The sequence below is a fragment of the Aulonocara stuartgranti genome (assembly GCF_965226115.1).
Source record: "Aulonocara stuartgranti genome assembly, chromosome: 4".
Taxonomy (NCBI): Eukaryota; Metazoa; Chordata; class Actinopteri; order Cichliformes; family Cichlidae; genus Aulonocara; species Aulonocara stuartgranti.
In genome coordinates, this window is record NC_138942.1 from 25355297 (window position 1) to 25372985 (window position 17689).

At 41.0% G+C, this 17689-nt stretch overlaps 2 protein-coding genes across 3 annotated transcripts; one reads left to right on the forward strand and one right to left on the reverse strand.

The window, feature by feature from the left end:
• On the reverse strand, positions 1–11445 carry slc2a6 (solute carrier family 2 member 6). 2 transcript variants are annotated; one of them, XM_082531970.1, is made up of 9 exons: positions 11015–11445; positions 10385–10500; positions 9343–9614; positions 6991–7087; positions 5176–5275; positions 4786–4979; positions 4492–4667; positions 4020–4315; positions 1–3130 (listed from the first exon to the last, which is right to left on the reverse strand). In XM_082531970.1, the coding sequence occupies exons 3-9, from the start codon at positions 9480–9482 to the stop codon at positions 2820–2822; spliced, it is 1314 nt and encodes a 437-aa protein (XP_082388096.1). In that variant the 5' UTR covers positions 9483–9614; positions 10385–10500; positions 11015–11445; the 3' UTR covers positions 1–2819. The 2 variants fall into 2 exon arrangements, with proteins under 2 accessions (XP_082388096.1, XP_082388095.1); XM_082531969.1 differs by lacking the exon at positions 10385–10500.
• Positions 11446–12243: 798 nt separating this feature from the next.
• ptx4 (pentraxin 4, long) lies at positions 12244–16215 on the forward strand. Its single transcript, XM_082532029.1, has 4 exons — positions 12244–12422; positions 13422–13600; positions 13823–14826; positions 15119–16215. The coding sequence occupies exons 1-4, from the start codon at positions 12297–12299 to the stop codon at positions 15799–15801; spliced, it is 1992 nt and encodes a 663-aa protein (XP_082388155.1). The 5' UTR covers positions 12244–12296; the 3' UTR covers positions 15802–16215.
• Positions 16216–17689: the final 1474 nt, after the last annotated feature.

Consider the following 17689-nt stretch of genomic DNA (forward strand, 5'->3'; position numbering starts at 1 on the left):
CTGAGAAACTGCCCCGGTCTTTATTTTATACTTCATTGGGTGTGTGTGTGTGTGTGTGTGTGTGTGTGTGTGTGTGTGTGTGTGTGTGTGTGTGTGTGTGTGTGTGTGTGTGTGGCAGCTGTGGCTACAATGTAGCTTGCCATCACCAGTGTGTGAATGTGTGTGTGAATGGGTGGATGACTGGATATGTAAAGCGCTTTGGGGTCCTTAGGGACTAGAAAAGCGCTATATAAATACAGGCCATTTGTGTGTGTGTGTGTGTGTGTGTGGGGTCAGAGTGTGGCCCCATAAAATCTTCCCTAAACCTGCTGGTCTCAAAGTCCAGCCAAAAGGCACTTGGACTAAAACAAGCATAGCTACGTTAATCCTACCGTAAAACAATAAGACAAGGTACGAACTCTCCCATGCTCCCAGGATGTGGGGGTGAACCAAGCCTGCTAAAAATCACACATCCTGTCACTACACAATTGATTATATGCCTCTAAGTATACATGGTTGAATATTTTCTAATACAAATAACTACATGCAGTATTCTACCATATGCAAACTTATATCACTAAAAGATTATACTGACTACTAAATACAATTTTCCCTTGACAGAAGGGAGGGGCAAAATGTGTTCAAATAAATAAAATGCATGGTTTACATCAGGAATGTCAAATTCATTTTACATCGCAGGCCAGCTTTGATCTCAAGTGGGCTGCACCTCTTAAACTCGCTGTTCATGCCAATGTAAAGAAGTTTAAATGCACATTTAATCCCTCAGATATTTTTAATAAGAAAACAGAAGGGCATCTTCAACAGTATGTCTAAATTATTCCAGTGATAAGACAAACATTGCCGTCAACATTACTCTTTGGGCTGAAATTGTAAGAAATACATTTGTAAAATGACAGAAAAAGCACATCAAACTGTCCCGCAATTAAAAACAGAAGGGTTTTTTTTTTTTCATTTGTAGAAAATTGTCTTTTTTTCTACTAAATGTTTCTGTGGACCTACTGCTGTGCTCTCCCTCTGGCCACTTCCTCTGGGAAGTTTAGTTTAGAGCTTTGTTTGTTAGTAGTTTCGTCTCTGTGTATCATACAGTAGTGCTTCCAAGCTGTGCTGGAAGTCTGACATATATAAATCTACAAAATAACAATCAGAGGTATATTATTTGTAATTTGTAATTATTCTAGACTAGTGTATAAAAATTATTACCACAATTAGATGAAAAATAGATGATTAGATGATAAAGTAATCATATGATAAAATGTAGCTGTTAAAATTGTCAGTTATGTGTATTTGCTCTGACCTTTAATGAAGGTGCTAAATGGGAACCTACTTGAGCTGGTGATAACTATTTTTAGCTAGTTGAAATCAGTCTTTAATGATGGTTAAGTTTGATTGATTGGAATCTCTCAAGCTCTCAGATCATTTTTCTAAGACCCCCCATGCCTGCTTTATAAGTATGGGGCGCCGTTTGTAAAGTGAAACATGCTGAAATTAACGGCAACATTTTTCCACATTTAGCTCAAAACAAGTCATTTTTTACAACATTTAGTAAAATATTAGTAACTTTTCATATTTAAAACAGAATTTGAAATGTTAAATCTAAATGTTAAATGTTAAATCTAAATATTATATTAACATCTAAATATTAAATGGTAAATCTAAATATTATATTTAAATCTATATCTAAATGTTAAATCTAAATGCTAAATGTTAAATGTTAAATCTAAATGTTTAGGCTAACATGCAAATTTATTGCACTGATCAGCGGAAATACCAAAATAAAAGCTTTCCGAAAACCTCCGGTGCAAAAGTGTGCCGGTAGTGGTCAGACACGTTCTCACTCCCAAAGCGTAATAATTTTCGCTAGGTGACAAATTGTCAACATTTTATGCTTTCGGGTACCCAACACGTTCCTAAATTACGGCATCGGAAAAAGGAGAGCACATGAGAACCGTTTGGACTCAATCTACACATGTTCGTTCATTTTCTAAAAATCGCTTTGGAAAACACTATTTTACGTCATTTAACTGCTAGTAAAGTTATAGTTAGGGATAAGTTTGGTTTAGGGCTGGAACACATGGCTGGAACGTCTATTATGGCGGGACCGTCATTCCACTGGAATTCAGCCATAACCAGACCATGAGAAAGCACGTCCGGCGATTTAGCTGAAAACATCGGAAGATCCGTTTTGTCGGCCATCCAAAGGTTCAGCAGTAGTGCACTCTTAGCAGCTGCAGTCTCCACTTCACAATCGCTGCAGCGCATGTCCAGCAAAATCGCTGGACATGTTCGTAGGCAAGAAGTGAAGCAGCTCATGGCGGGGAGAAGTGAGGGGGGGAGCAGACACAATTTTGCACCGGAGGTTTTCGGGAAGCTTTTATTTCGGTATTTCCGTTGATCCGTACAATAAATTTGCATATTAGCCTAAACATTTAGGTTTAACATTTAACATTTAGCATTTAGATTTAACATTTAGATTTAGATTTTGATTTAACATTTAACATTTAGATTTAAATATAATATTTAGATTTAACATTTAACATTTAGATTTAAATATAATATTTAGATTTAACATTTAACATTTAGATTTAAATATAATATTTAGATTTAACATTTAACATTTAGATTGAATATTTAACATTTAGATTTAACATTTCAAATTCTGTTTTAAATATGAAAAGTTACTAATATTTTACTAAATGTTGTAAAAAATGACTTGTTTTGAGCTAAATGTGGAAAAATGTTGCCGTTAATTTCAGCATGTTTCACTTTACAAACGGCACCCCATATATAAGTACATCATGTGAATGAGACTGATGCAGGCCTCAACTGGACTGGTTGATGGTGAACGTGCGTCCCGTCCTGAAGTAGTTCTCTATTTCCTCCAGCGAGCGCTTGCGAGTCTCTGGGATGCACACAGCATTGAAGAGCAGAGAGACGACGCACACCACCGTGAAAAGCAGGTAGGGCGCATACAGGCCGTACGTGTCCACTAAGTGTGTGAAGCCGTGCGTGAGCCCGAAGGCCGTCAGCCAGCTGATGGTGACACACACACCAGAAGCTTTACCCCTGGCAGCCAGTGGAAGCACCTCTGACATTAGCAGCCATGTGATTGGGCCCCATCCCATGGCGTATCCTAGGAGACAACCAACAATGTGATAATAAAGCTAACAGCCCACATTAAAGAAGATGACATCATGAGACAATGAAAGCAGCAGACGCCCTTTGTCAGGCACAGTCACAGCACAGAGACAGCATATTTTAGGATGTTCAGACTGGGACATTTCTTTAAGGTGTGATTAACGACGTCTGAAAACAAAACCCCTGAAGGGAAGAAGCACGCTAATGTTGCAGCATGCTAATGCTACAACATGTAAATCATTGGGGGTTTTCTCAGCTGAGCAGGTGTGACAACATATTTGTCCATCATATTTTTATGAGGATATAATGTTGACACGTCATAGTCTGTTAATGAGGCTCCAACAGCGAAATATAACAGAGCTGATGATTTAACACCTCTGATGTAATTTACACAAAGCACATGCCTGACAGGTTACTAAGTTTCTCCTCTACAACCCATAAAAGTATACATGTGTTTGTTTAAATGCTAACTTAATTGTTTATGGCGTTTGTTACCAAACAGTAATCTCTGCTGCTGAAAAATAAAGCTGATGCTTAAGTGTCAAAACCTGCAGTTCCTTAAATGACCACTTGAGGCTGACACTAGAAAAACAACGACCTAAAAACCCCAAACTGCTCAAGTCCATCTTTGATATACAGTCATTGGCGCCGCCATAGCAAATTCAACCATATTGGCAGAACAGATTTTCAGGTACTTTCACTGTATAATCTTACAGATAATATGACTTTCTGCATGGTCGAGTTTTTAACACTGATAAGCAGTCTACGTCTGTGTGACGCACTCAAATACTTTATGGATGCAGCTTCCCCCTTGGCACCTCTCACTACCACGTCACTGACTGCCAGAAACAAATAATTAAATATCTGTTGCTTTCAGAACTCACCAAATATAAACACCACGGTACAAATGATCGGCAAGACGCTCCCTGCAGTTTGGGCATTGCTCATAAAAGTGCTTCCAAAGTCATTGTGGGAGGTGTAGTCCGGAGCGGTGTGGTTTGGAGGAGCAGGGCCAGGAGGGCAAGGTGTGGTGTGAGAAACCATGGTGAGAGTCAGAGAGGACAAAAACATCAGCATGCTCGATGTGTACAGCAGAGCCTTGCGTCCTGCTTTGTCCATCAGAAAAGCTGCCACGGCAATAGAGCCGAGGCGCACCAAACCCACGATGGCAGCATCATACCTGGCAGATACAGAAACACAGATATGGAGTTTAAAGACGAACTTGATGTGTTTCGTGATTATTCTTGAGTTTCAAAGTCAATTTAAATGATTAATTAGATGTATCATTTGTGTTATTATCATTAAAGCACAAAAGGCTAAAAACAATAAAATCCACATGGGAAATAAACCACCAACCTGGGTGGCAGGGGGACATTGCTCTTTTTAAAGATGGGCTCCAGGTAAACCAGGATTGGTGTGATGCCTGTCATCTGCTGCAGGAAACGCATCCCCACTGAGATCAGGATTGGCTTGTAGTAGGTTGGTGTTCCCAGCTGAGACCATGTGATTTTGGGCTGTGTGTCGATGCTGTGCTGCATTAATGGAGTTACAACAAATGTGTTAATGTCTATGAACCCTGTAGGATGTATACTGAGGTGTCTCATATTCATCTCCAATGAAACCCAGTAAATCAACTGCTTGCCTATTTACCTGTATGGCAAGGAGCTCAGTCTGGACGTCATACTGATTTCCCCTGAGCCAGCGGAGCACCCTCTCAGCATGCTGCTGCCGGCCCATTGAGAGGAGCCTTCTGGGGGAGGAGGGCATGAACGCCAGCAGCACAACCATCAACACAGCTGGCACCTCGCCTGCCACAGCCAGCCACCTCCATGGCACCACCAGACCTGTCCATTGTATACAAAAAAAAAGAGAGGCAGTTTCTTTTTTAAGATACACCACTTAAAACATCACAACACGGTTTTATATGAGAATACCATTAAAAGCAAGAAAAGTAAGATGCACAACCAATTTTAGCAAAGACAGCTAACTATGTATAAAGCTGGCATAACTAGGTATGCACCAGCACTGGTTTGTTCCTACCAAGAGCGTAGAGCGCCAGGGCCCCAATTACAGCTGTGATCTGAGGGCAGGAGCCAAGAGCTCCTCTCACTTTTTGGTGGGAGATCTCTGAGATGTAAACCTGCAAACACACATAATATCACAGTTGCATAAAGTCAACTAGTACAAATTCAGAGAGTAAGTCAAAAGATGCCAGTAGTGTCTCCAAAAAGCAACTCAACTACACTGAGATGACTCACAAAGACGGTACAAGCACACCTGCTAAATAAGTTATTCAACATAAAAGGAATTCTGGAATTCATGTAAAGTTCACATGTAATTTGTGTTACGTAAAATGTAAAATATTCAGTGAAATTTACTTGACTGATATACATTCAGTTTATATCAAGTGCATAAAGTTTAAGTGTTTAATTAAATATGTAAGAGAAGAGAAGAGGCGCTTACCATTATAATAGTTACATCTAGTTTCTTTAGCATGTGGAAATTCTCAAAGTTGTTTTAGCTCATGCATCCATGCTCTGTGGGTCTAGGTGAGATTCAGTACTCCATTTTTTTAACTTAACAATATTTCCAGCTTTACAGGACACTAGATTTTTCCTTCCTGACAAACCTGTTTGCTGTGATGATGCAAATTTACTTTAAGCTCACTTGTCTTTTCAGTTCTGCACTTGTCATAAAAGTAATGTGGGGATGAACAGAAAAGTATTTGACCAGCATAATATAATCTGCAGTATGATCATTGCTTTAACATTGTAACAGATAGCTTTAAGATGGCCTTAAGATGTTTATGATGATATTAACTTTGTATTTCAGGTGCAGTTATAACTATTTTATACATATTGCATATCTGTGCTTATTTGAGTTGATGTTCAGGTTCTTTAAAGGTCTTAAGCCTCACTGACGTGACTGTTCAGGTGATACATGCTGAGGGAAAACTAGAACATAGAAGGAATTGCAATACATGCTTACAAAACACTTATATCAGGTCATTTTATATTAAGGTTTTAGTAGAGGTTCTTGGTTAAAACATTTATTTAGTAGAAGACATACACATAGTCTCAGTGAGCCTCTGTCCTGGTGAAAGGTCAGAAGTGCAACAGGTGAATTGAGAAAGAGCATTTGAGGACGAGACACAGACAGTAGGAGGTGAAGAGGTGACACAAAGAGCATGTGAGGTCAACACATACACACATATTAGTTAGACTTATTTAGAGGAGAGATTAAGTTATGTCTCGACAAGAAAGAGGAACAATTCACTTTGAGACAAAGAACGGAAAGTACCAGCCATGAAAATAGAAGATGATTTTCTGGGTGAAAAGTCATGGTGATGTTGATCTGATCTATGTATAAAATGTATGGGTGACGCATGAAGGGGCGTCAGTAAACAAACCCTGATGTTATAAAATAATTGTTTGTGCCTTAGTAAGTCGAAGATCAATTGCTGTTTCCAGTGAATCTTCCCACGTGTGAATTAAAATCTTCGTTTGACTTCACCCGGCCGGACCAGTGTGGTTATTTTTCGATCACCTCTTGTACCCTTTCTCAACTTTTGAATCTTAACAGTAACCAATGGTGTAGCTTATCCCATTAATGAGGGACATGTTAGACAAACTATGTTCATGCTTTCTCACACATGATTTATTCATTTTAGTGACTGTCTATCTAGTTTTAATGCAGTGTTTTTAAAACTGGATGAATTAACTGCAATCTCTTAATACTTTTCTGGGAACACTGAACACTTTTGTCAACATTTTTATAGGATGCTGTAGTCAGGTATCCATATACGTATTAGGGACTCAGAGAATACAAAAAATTATAACAACCATGGTTACCTACAGGAATGGATGCTGCAGTCATCCCTGCGGCAACGCCAGTTAGGAAACGGCCGACCTGGAGCATGGACAAGTTTATAGCTCCTCCCATCAGCATGTACCTGAGACACACATACACAGTTTATTCATTCAAAATAAATAATCTAGGGATATAGAGTATGTTTGGGGAGTGCGACTGTCTGTGCAGTGTCTATTTGTGTCTGTCTACACGTTGGGTGAGTGCCGAGTATTTGGTTGTGCATATGGGGTGGGAATGCACGTCTGTGTCCGCGTGTGCCTGTTCGTCTGTGTCTATATGTCAGGTTGGGTCTTAGACTCAACCTCTCTGGGTACATCTCAGGCCCTCTAAAGTACGGAGGCCTATCTCCCCTCACCACACTCCCTGCCGGTGGCTGATGCCCTCAGACGTTGGTGTGTTGGTGGTCCTTGTCGTCTGGGGCTGGGCGCTCATGTATGTACCGGCTCACTCCTGGTGGCCGATTGGCGGGGCCGGGCGCCTGTGGCCCGGTTGGGCTCCTTCCGGGGGGTGGGATGCCCTCAGGCCTCTGGCCTCTGGGCCTGAAGCTCGGTCCTCTCTGGCACAGCTGGCTGCCGGCAGAGCCCGCAGGCACGCCACTGCAACCCCCTCTGGCCTCTGCTCCGTAGCTGCGGGGTGACCTCTCCTTTGGGGCTCTACTCAGCTCTTCCCAGGAGGGTGGCGCGGTTCCCCCCCCCCCCCTTTGGTGGTCCTCCTCGGGTCCTTGTACTCTGGGGCCTCTGGATATCTGGGGTCTGGATCTCCTCCATACCTGCTTCATACTCTGGTGGACGGGGCTGTGGCTCCCCACACTCCCTAGCAGATCGTTACATGGAGAAACCGTCGGAATACAAGCATGCTGATCCACACAGGTGTGCACACAGGTGTACACACGGGTGTTCACAGACTCGGACTACACCTTTCTGGGCTGCTGCCTCAAAGCACATTGTGCGCTGTCTATCTTGCGTGCTGCACAATATCGTTTATTATTTAGTATCTACTGTTATCTACTGCTAGCTAGTTTATTGTGATGGTGCTGGTTTTATTATGTTGCTCTTTGTTGTTTGCTTTCTCTTCTGTTTTTTTTCTCCATACAGGTGATCCAGGTGTTTTGTTTTGTTTTGTTTTGTTTTGTTTTGTTTTGTTTTGTTTTGTTTTGTTTTGTTTTGTTTCTTTCTTCCCCCCCCCCCCTTCTCACTGTCTCTTCTCCCCTTTGGTTTTCTTTCTCTCCCTCTCTTTCTTTCATTCTTTCTCCCTGTCCTATCCCCCAGTCATGTCTGTCCCGTTTGTAGCAACTGAAAAAAAAAATAAATTCATACTTATAATAAAAGTCAATCAAATGGACCAATATGGCAAGGCCATGATGATCCACTTGGTAAAATAAATCCGCTTGGCATCTTTCTTGGCCTTAAGACAACAATTCTGATGGCTAAAGATCCAAACAGGACACAAATAAATAAATAAATAAATAAATAAATAGTCTACAGTGTAATATTCATGAAACACATCACCAGGTGCAACTTTGCAGACCTAAGCAGTGCTGCCAAGACAAGAAGATTACTCCTGGCAATCCTTCCAAATAAGCCATCATTTTTCAGCCCTGCTCATTTAACATGCTGACTGAGGCCTGTCTGAGGTTTAGCTCTTGGGTTTTTTGCAGTTTCTCTGAGCAGTGGAGTTAATCTGCTGAGACATTCACTCCTGGGATGGTTGTGGCATTGTGTTCTTCTTCTTCTGCTTTCATAGAGGTGTTCCAATCTTTCATCTCCGTAATATTAACCATCTTCGTCCCTCACTCACACCACACAGTACCACCGTACTTGTCAATGCTCTTGTCACATCTCGTCTGGGTTACTGTAATTCTCTTCTCTATGGTCTACCTCATAAATCCCTCCATAAATTGCAGTTAGTTCAAAATACAGCTGCTCGTATTATTTTCAGAACTAGATCCACTGAACATATAACACCTGTTCTTAAACAGCTCCATTGGCTCCCAGTTCATCCCAGTTTAGTGCATTATGTGCTTTCAGTGGTATTTTAGGTTTTTAAATGTTTATTAAAGTTTGGATGTCATAGCATCAAAGTACAGAATTTAGAAATAAATGATCTACTTACACAATATTACCAATGTTATAATATATGCTATAATCTTCCTCTTGTTCTGCTGTCATACTATTTATATTTTATTCCTGCACAGTTTGTGTGGAGCACTCACTATTTTGTTGTATGTGTACTATGATAACAGAGCATTTCTATTTTTTCTATTCTGTTCTATGCAAATCTGTCTGTTAAAAGTGTTAAAGAGGGCTTCATGTTGTGTATGCTGTGACTGAGACCAACCCGAGAGTTGTGGGCAACGCCGACATCATAATACTCAGCTTTCGTCCAATCATGTCATTGAGCAGTATGGCCCCTAGCCCCCCGGCTGCAGCACCTAGGGAGTAGATAGATCCGAACCAGGCGGCCTGCTCGGTGTTCATCCTGAGCCGAGGGTCGGCGTCGGGACTCTGGAAATATGGCAGCACGGGAGATGGGTAGACAAGGGAGTAACCAGAGTTGAAGTTCCCCAGGACCGCTGCAAATGCGGCCAGGTACAGTCCAGAGTTTTTAATCTAAGACAAAGAGGTGTGGACACGTTCAAACACAAGATCAACTGCACATATATAGTTGAAACTGATCTGGATGTTCAGTGAATCAATGATAGGTGTGGAAGTGTCTGAGAGGTTTGTCATCCCAAATAAATTAAAAATCAGCATGTTGTCCAGAGAGTAGATATAAAGGGGGGGATTATATATAATAATAAAAATAATATAATATTAATATAAATATGTGGTGACATCCGGTTTTAAACAGACAGACTGGCGCTCCCCCTCTCTTTCTGTCCTTTTATGGAAAATCTCTGCATTTCTATACATACTACCTCCTTTGTCAACAGGCAAGCTAACGGTCTCTTTCTCCTTTTATGGAAATGTTTTTGCCAATCCTACTTCCTTGAAAACTTGCTTAAGTATAAATAAAGAATGTTTTGGATGCCCTGGGCGGTCTTTTTCCTCTGGCTCATATCTGTCCTGCACACGTTGCTGCAGGATGGATCGGGCGATGAGGGGGAGTCGTCCATGTGTGCACATGTATAAGATATCTTGAGTCTGAGTTCTTTTGCCTTCAACAATTCTCTCTTCACAGACCATGACAGAAAAGGGAGGTGGGAAGTGATGAGTTAACTTACAGAAGAGAAGTCACGCACAGATTTGTGTATTTTCTGTATTTAAATGTGCAAAAATAGCAAAAAGTAATCAAACCAGTTGAACTTAGTTAATGAAAGTTCTGTGGTGTTTTCCAGAAGTGGAGGGAAAAAATTCAAAACAAGAAACTCTGGATTCACCTTGAAATATTCTCGAGTAATCAGTTAAGAAAGTGACATAAAGCAAGTTGTCTGGAGTTCACAAGCTTCTTGACTTCTGTTTCATTTTCCTGTTGAGGTCATCCTAAAATGCAACACTGCAGTCAGACAAACAAAGCTATGAGCGGTTTGCTTGGAATGGAGAAATCAACATTTCGGCAATGAGCAAATCAAAGTCAGAGGATGGGATGTTTGTGTTGCTCATTGAAAGTTAAATCAGTATAGTAACAGGTGGGATTTCTTTCACTCAGGCCAAGTTTTCATTTATCATCAGAGTTTTGAATCACACTGTAAAATAAATCATGCTTTTTATTTTTCACACATGTCAACTTTACCGTCAAACAAAGAAAGATTTGGACTGTTAACCGTCAGGCTGCAGATAGACATCTCCATTCAGCTGCTGCACTGAACGGTTAGTTTATTCACATAATTTGCATAAACTCAGAGTTTAAAACAGCTCGACACCCACACTATAAACACAGCTTAAAAATACTGTCTGTCTGAAATGAGAAATGAGTTAGACCATAAACAAAGTGATGTAGACATGATCTTATTTCTGCATTAAATCTTTTAAGCTTATAGGATTTCAAATGACAATCAGTGAGCTCAGACCTGGGATGTTGATTGTCTTGGCAGCAGTGGAGTCACTTCATCCATGTTTGCTTTATGGGAGGTTTTTATAACTGGACTCAAGATTCTGACCGTTGATGATCCTCCACACGAAAGAAACTGAAGTTGTTGTTTAAAAGAAAAAAAAACAGATACAAAAATCCGCAAAAGCACCGTGTGATAAAACGTTATCACAGTGTGCCTAAATACACTGCCCAGCTTTCAACAAAGGACTTAAAAAAACAACAAAACAAACCTAAAAGGAGACGAAAAGGGCTGAATAAAAGTACAGCCAAGTCTGTTTAAAAAAGAGTACGGCACAGCATCTAGTCTGATCAAAGCATTATCTCGATCTTCTGGTGGCCAATGAGCCCGTGTAGGGCTTTCCAGGGTGAGACAATGAAATGACAAAGGCACTGACGCTGCATGTGGGACTTGTGGGAGGTCAGAATGAAAGCGAAAGTAAAACCTCTGTTTGCACTAGACTTTCACATGTGGAAAACAGTGTAACTTTTGATGGAACACTTCACTTTAACATGAGCGTGTATTTAAAGTAGCATATTGGCATCAATGCAATGAGATTCTCCATGTTTAGCACTGCGGATTAAAGCTGCAGTGTTGCAACTGAGTCATAAGAATTAAAGCAGAAGGGAGGGCTCTGCAAAAGGATTCCTGGATTGGGTCATTTGCACAAAAAGCAGAAGATGAAGAGAGCCAGATTCCCCCAGGCAGAATCAAGGGGAAGAAGAAAGTACAAGCTGCTTCTCCCTCAGCCCACACATCATGAGTTTTACAGCCACATACACAGACAAGTTCACACATAAAAGCCTGCGAACTTACTTCAGTTAACCAAAATATGTTTTTATGAGAATATATTTTGAGATTGCTGTGTTTTGAGGAAGTTCATGAAAGCTTTTAATAAATCTAAACTTCATATCCAAAGCTGAATGGCCATTTACAGCACTTTAAATAAAAATAAATGTGCTTTTATAATAACACACTTAATAAATATTGTGTATCCGATTATTGCGGGCACTTCATTTCTCTTTTGTGTTTATTAATTTGTATTTGACAGTGAAAGAGGGAGAAAGACAGAAGCAGAGCACCTGCTGAAGCCATCTGCATTTCCTCCCAGCTCCCCAGTGATTTTGTGGAAAGTGTTGTTTTCACATAGTGTGTTTCAAGACCAACCCTTTTCAGCTATGTCGTTGTCTTCTCCTTCAACTACACATTCCCAGACAAAGACTGACAGCTTGCATCTATCCTTGCTCCACTGCCCAGCACCATGCGCAGCTTCGTGGTGGGCATCTGGATGCAGGTCCTGGTTTACACGCTTCTGCTGCAGCTTCAGACTGTAAAGGTGCAGGGATTTGATCCAGTTTCCCAGAAACTCCAACGACTTAATGAGCAGGTCAGTCCCTTATTACCTATATTGCAAATAATATACAGTAGTACTTATTGTAGTATCATAAACCCACATTTTTACTTGCCTTTGCATGCATGCGGCTTATTTTAAATGACTTTTTATGTGCTAGTTATATCCTATGCTAACTCAAATCCATCCCTGTTCACTAGTCACAAAAGCTGTGGTACTACCATTTCAATATGGCCACAAATGTTCTTGTTTTCAAAGAATCAGGGCTGTTCTGAAGGTAAAGGAGCTGGGCCCATAGGGAGGTCTCCACACAATCTGAAAATCATCATAATTTTCAGCTGATCCAAAAAAGTTTGGTTTGAAATATAGGACTATAGCCATATGACCAAAAATAAATCAAAATCAAAATAACACCTCACTTGTGAAATGTTCTTCCATGTTAGTTTTGGCATTTCTTTCATTGCAGCATCAAAAAGCATCATCGCGGAATTTGACATTTTTGTACAGGAATGACTCAGCATCACAGCAACAGTCACCTCAAGGTGCTTTACTGTATAGTGCAAGGTAAAGACCCTAAAATAACTCAGATGACCACTTATGTGCAAGAACTTGGCAACAGCGGGAAGGAAAAACTCACCTTTAAGAAAGAAACAGAACCAGGCTCAGGACCGAGCAGCAATCTGCTGCGAGTAGTTGGGGGTGAATGTTGTTGAATAAATGCACGAGAGGGTTAAAAAAGAAACACAAACATTTGCTTTTTATTAGTTTGTTTACTTTTTATGTGACACTATCAGATTAAAGTTGAATATCTGTTTCGCAATACTGTTTCTCTTCTGCTGTCATACATGTTATTAGTCATGCTGTAAAAGCACTGAAATCATGGAAAATCTCTTGCAGCACCCGATGATCAGTTGTCACGACCATGTGACACGTGTTTTTCAGTATTTACTGGAGATTTTCAGTATTTTCCTGACCTTGAGGTCAGAGAGCAAACATCTGCAGGAAGACTCATGAAAACGTTTTTTTCCCTGATAGTTCCAACAGTTCCAGGCTTTGACTCGAGCCCGTTTGAACATGCTGGCCCTGAACCAGAACAGGAGTTCCTTGCAGGCGCTAAAGCGGCGTGTTCAAGGCCTGAACGACCATTACCACCATGTATCACAGGACCTGGAACACCTAAAGCAAAGCACAACACAGGAGATAGAGGATCTCAGGTCAGAGCAACCAGGGGTAAATGTTCTGTTCTCGGAGACTGGAAGGGCTGCACTGAGAAGTAATATTAGTTTTGAACTGTAATTTCTCAGGTCATTCAGCTATTTACATGCCATACATGATCAAATGTAGCAGTTCATCCTTAGTCTGATGCTAAAAGCTGGATTTGAGAAGCAAGAACACAAGAATACCTAATCAAATATTTTCTCACACTGTCACCACAGGGAGACAAACAGGAAGCTTGAGAAGAAGAATAAGCGGCTGATGGGTCGCCTGACTTCAATGGAAAGAAAGTTAAGGGAGAACTGCCACCAGACTGAAAAAATGACAGCCGATCCTGATCAGGACTTCTTCGACCTCACTCTAGAGCTCCGAAGTCAAGAGGAGAGACTGGCTGCTCTTCAAATCCAGCGTGATGAGTTGCTGATTGGACTAAAAGGGTTGCTGGAATCCCTGAAAAACCAGGCAACACGTTTGGTCCAACTCGAGGGCCGGCTCAGTGAAGTCCTAGACGGGAATGGAAGGCAGAAGATGGGAGAGCCTGTTAGCTCCAACATCACACCTCAGGAATACAATGAACCATGCAGAAGAGGTCAGACAAATAGAGGAGGAAAGCGTAGAAGGATTCTGGAAGGACATATCCAACCCAGAGTGCAAGAAAGCAGCCAAATCCAGACGGACACTGATCATGAAACTAAGCCAGACCAACTCCATGCAGCAAGGCAGCCTAAACATTCAAAAGCTCAGATGCCAGAGTCTTATCTACAAATACAAGTCCAAAAGGAAAATCCTAAAACACATCCAGACCCTTCGCAGCCCCAGGTCCAGATCCAAACTTGGGCACAGACACAGCCCTATCCTTCCCAGCATCAGCATCAGCTAACTCTCCCCAGCATCAACACCACCCACCAGGCTCTGTCTCAATTCCAGGGCCAGACTGATCCCCAAGTACAGCAACCATCCCATTCCCATTCACATCCTGAGGAAACCCCACATTTACAAGACCCCGAACAGCATTCTAGGATGCTGCCCCGTGTTCCAAACCATTATACACCAGAAGACATACAGAACAGGACCAGTCCGGAGGCTCTTCGGCCTTATAAGCCAAGTGTTAGTGGATGGGATGAAGGAGAGGAGGACAAAAGGCACACGATGATTCATAACTTTCTGCAAATTCCTCTCAAGCACAAGATCCCAGCACAGCCAATTCCTAAGAGGGATGCAACCAGTAAGTAAAGTATCTACTCAGATACTGAAAAAGTCAAAGAAAGAAACATTTCAAAATTGTATCATGTTATCATCGAGTGAAAAGCATCACATTTACTGTTTATAGATTTGCGTAAACCCTCTTTTATCTTTCATGTACTGCCTCTCATGCAACTGTTTTTGCTGTTTAGCTCAGTTTGATGTTGCATTCATACAACATTTTAGCTTTTCCATGCACTGTTCAGTTTGTTCATGTGTATGTGTTGGCACCATGTTTAGATGAATTCGAATGCGTCTTCTTTCTCTGTCTGCAGTTTGTAACGTGGACTCCATGGTGCTGTTCCCCTCGGCCTCAGCAGAAAACTATGTCACCTTCTCCCTGAGTCTACCAGCTCTTCTTGAACTCTCTCTGTGCCTGTGGCTTCGTGTGGAGACACCACATATTGGCACGCTGCTCTCCTATGCCACCGATGACAGTGACAATCAGTTAGTTCTTTACGGACATAGGTCCTCGTCTTCGTCTACACCCTTTTCTGTTTCTTCTCCATCCTCACCTTCTTCCTCACCCTCTCTGGACTTTGTCATTAGAGACCCCGTGTATCGTCGTCTCCAGGTGTCACCGCTTCTGGACACTCACTGGCATCATGTCTGTGTCCTTTGGTCCTCTATCCACGGTCGATTCTGGCACTACAATGACCACCTCCTCGCCTCCTCAGGCTCTGACTTCAGGAAGGGCTGGGAGGTTCCCGGAGGTGGATCTGTGGTGCTGGGACAGGAGCAGGACTCTGTTGGTGGAGGGTTTGATCCTACAGAGGGTTTTGCTGGGCAAATGGCTGGGTTCAGGTTATGGAACCGGGTGCTTAGCCCATCAGAGGTAGAAGGAGTAGTGGCAGGAAGAGGTGTGCCCAGAGGAGTGGTGCTTGGCATGGAGGATATAAAGGAGGTGCATGGGGCGGTGCATCATGTGGCCTGTGATTGTTTAGAGTACTGTGGCTGATAATCTAATCAAGGAAAAAAGCAGTGATCATTTAAGCAATTCCTTTTCTTTTTTTGTGCAAAGGTTATGTTTGTGAATGTAAACACTACCGTGCTATCAGTTTCTACTTTAACTACAGCACTTATAAAAGTATTATTATTCGTGGACTCTGTAGCAGGGTCAAGCCTGAGACCAGGACAGCTGGAGAACGCCAGAATCCACTCTAATAATCATAGCTACACAAATATAAAGGATGCTTTGATAAAGATTTCAAAGTATTCTTACTGAAACAAACTATAATATAATTATAATGTTAAAACTACTTTCAAAACTAGCGTTGTAATAGCGAGTGTCGCAAACTAACTAAGAGACTGTAACTAAGTTTATATGCCTACTCACACCTCCTGCCTTTGCTGTGTTACTCTAAAATTAAAATCTATACACAGTATGATACATGCTACACATATAATTATTACTTATTACTATTTACCTTGTTTCTTGCCTGTTTTTCTAATAGCCAATGTATCAAGCAAACTGAACTTTAGCAGCTTATGTGAATATCAATAATGTTCTTATGAAGAAAAACTCTCCGCTCTCCATGACTCTCCATGAATCCAATGCTTTCCCTCTGCAAGTACAAGTCACATTTTTATAGCTAAATCAAATGAAACAATGAAGCTTATGGTATTTCACAAACTGATACCCGTTTCATTAGCAATTCTTTTATGCCCCTATTCCTTATTAATTACTTTTTAGCTTTATGTATTTTTAAAATCTTCTTATTTATTTTCCTTTGTTTTCCATGTGGAAAAATTTGAGTGACAGTTTTTCAGGTTCATCAAAACTATTTACATTACATGTAAGTTTGAAATAATTGTAGTGCAGAAAAAATTGATAAAAAGGAACTGATATGCTTGGAGGTATGCAGGATTTAAAAATCTCAAACTGGTTCTTGATTCAGAACAATTTTTTACATCTTACCCCTTTACCACTGCACAGGTGTTAATAACAGGCATAACCTCTACGTTCTTTGTAGACATGTTAACTAACAAGTATTATTATTATATATATTTAAAATGAAGGGAACAAACTTTGGAGCTGCAACAAGTTAAAGGCACTCCCATTTCCTCTGAAATGGTAAAGTCTGGCTGCGTTAGAGTTCAGATGAAAATAATACAGTTTACTTGCATATATCAAATCAAATCAAATCAAATCACTTTTTATTGTCACATCACATGTGCAGGCACACTGGCACAGCACATGCGAGTGAAATTCTTGTGTGCGAGCCCCACAAGCAACAGAGATGTGCAAACACAACAACACAAACGAGCAAAATACAAGAATGGCCAACCTGAAACTAATAAATATATGTACAATATATAATAGTGTATGCATTTCTGGATGTGTATACTAAATATTTTCCTACGTGTGTGTGTGTGTGTGTGTGTGTGTGTGTGTGTGTGTGTGTGTGTGTGTGTGTGTGTGTGTGTATGTATACACATTTTTACAAATTAAATAGTAAAAAAAATAAAATAAAATAATAATAATAATAATAATAAAATATATAAAATATACAGAGTTGAATATGTGCAAAACAAGTGGCATTTATATACAGTGTGGAGTGCATAATGTTGAAGTTCCAGTAGTGAAGCTGAGGTGTCTATGACGTGTTCAGCAGTCTGATGGCCTGATGGAAAAAGCTGTCTCTCAGTCTGCTGGTACGGGACCAGATGCTGCAGAACCTCCTTCCTGATGGAAGCAGTCTGAACAGTTTATGGCTGGGGTGACTGGAGTCCTTGATGATCCTCCCCGCTTTCCTCAGGCACCGCTTCCTGTAGATGTCTTGGAGGGAGGGAAGCTCACCTCCAATTATCCGTTCAGAGCACCGCACTACTCGCTGGAGAGCTTT

Excerpts from the sequence above, each read along its gene's own strand:
- slc2a6 (XM_082531969.1), bottom strand. The coding sequence starts at position 11,059 with ATGGATGAAGTGACTCCACTGCTGCCAAGACAATCAACATCCCAG. Across the intron at positions 5,276-6,990 it reads TGACTGCAGCATCCATTCCT|GTTTACATCTCAGAGATCTC; the intron begins GTAGGTAACCAT and ends GTGTGTTTGCAG. Across the intron at positions 4,316-4,491 it reads AATGTCCCCCTGCCACCCAG|GTATGATGCTGCCATCGTGG; the intron begins GTTGGTGGTTTA and ends TGTATCTGCCAG.
- ptx4 (XM_082532029.1), top strand. The coding sequence starts at position 12,297 with ATGCGCAGCTTCGTGGTGGGCATCTGGATGCAGGTCCTGGTTTACACG. Across the intron at positions 12,423-13,421 it reads TCCAACGACTTAATGAGCAG|TTCCAACAGTTCCAGGCTTT; the intron begins GTCAGTCCCTTA and ends TTTCCCTGATAG. Across the intron at positions 13,601-13,822 it reads CAGGAGATAGAGGATCTCAG|GGAGACAAACAGGAAGCTTG; the intron begins GTCAGAGCAACC and ends CTGTCACCACAG.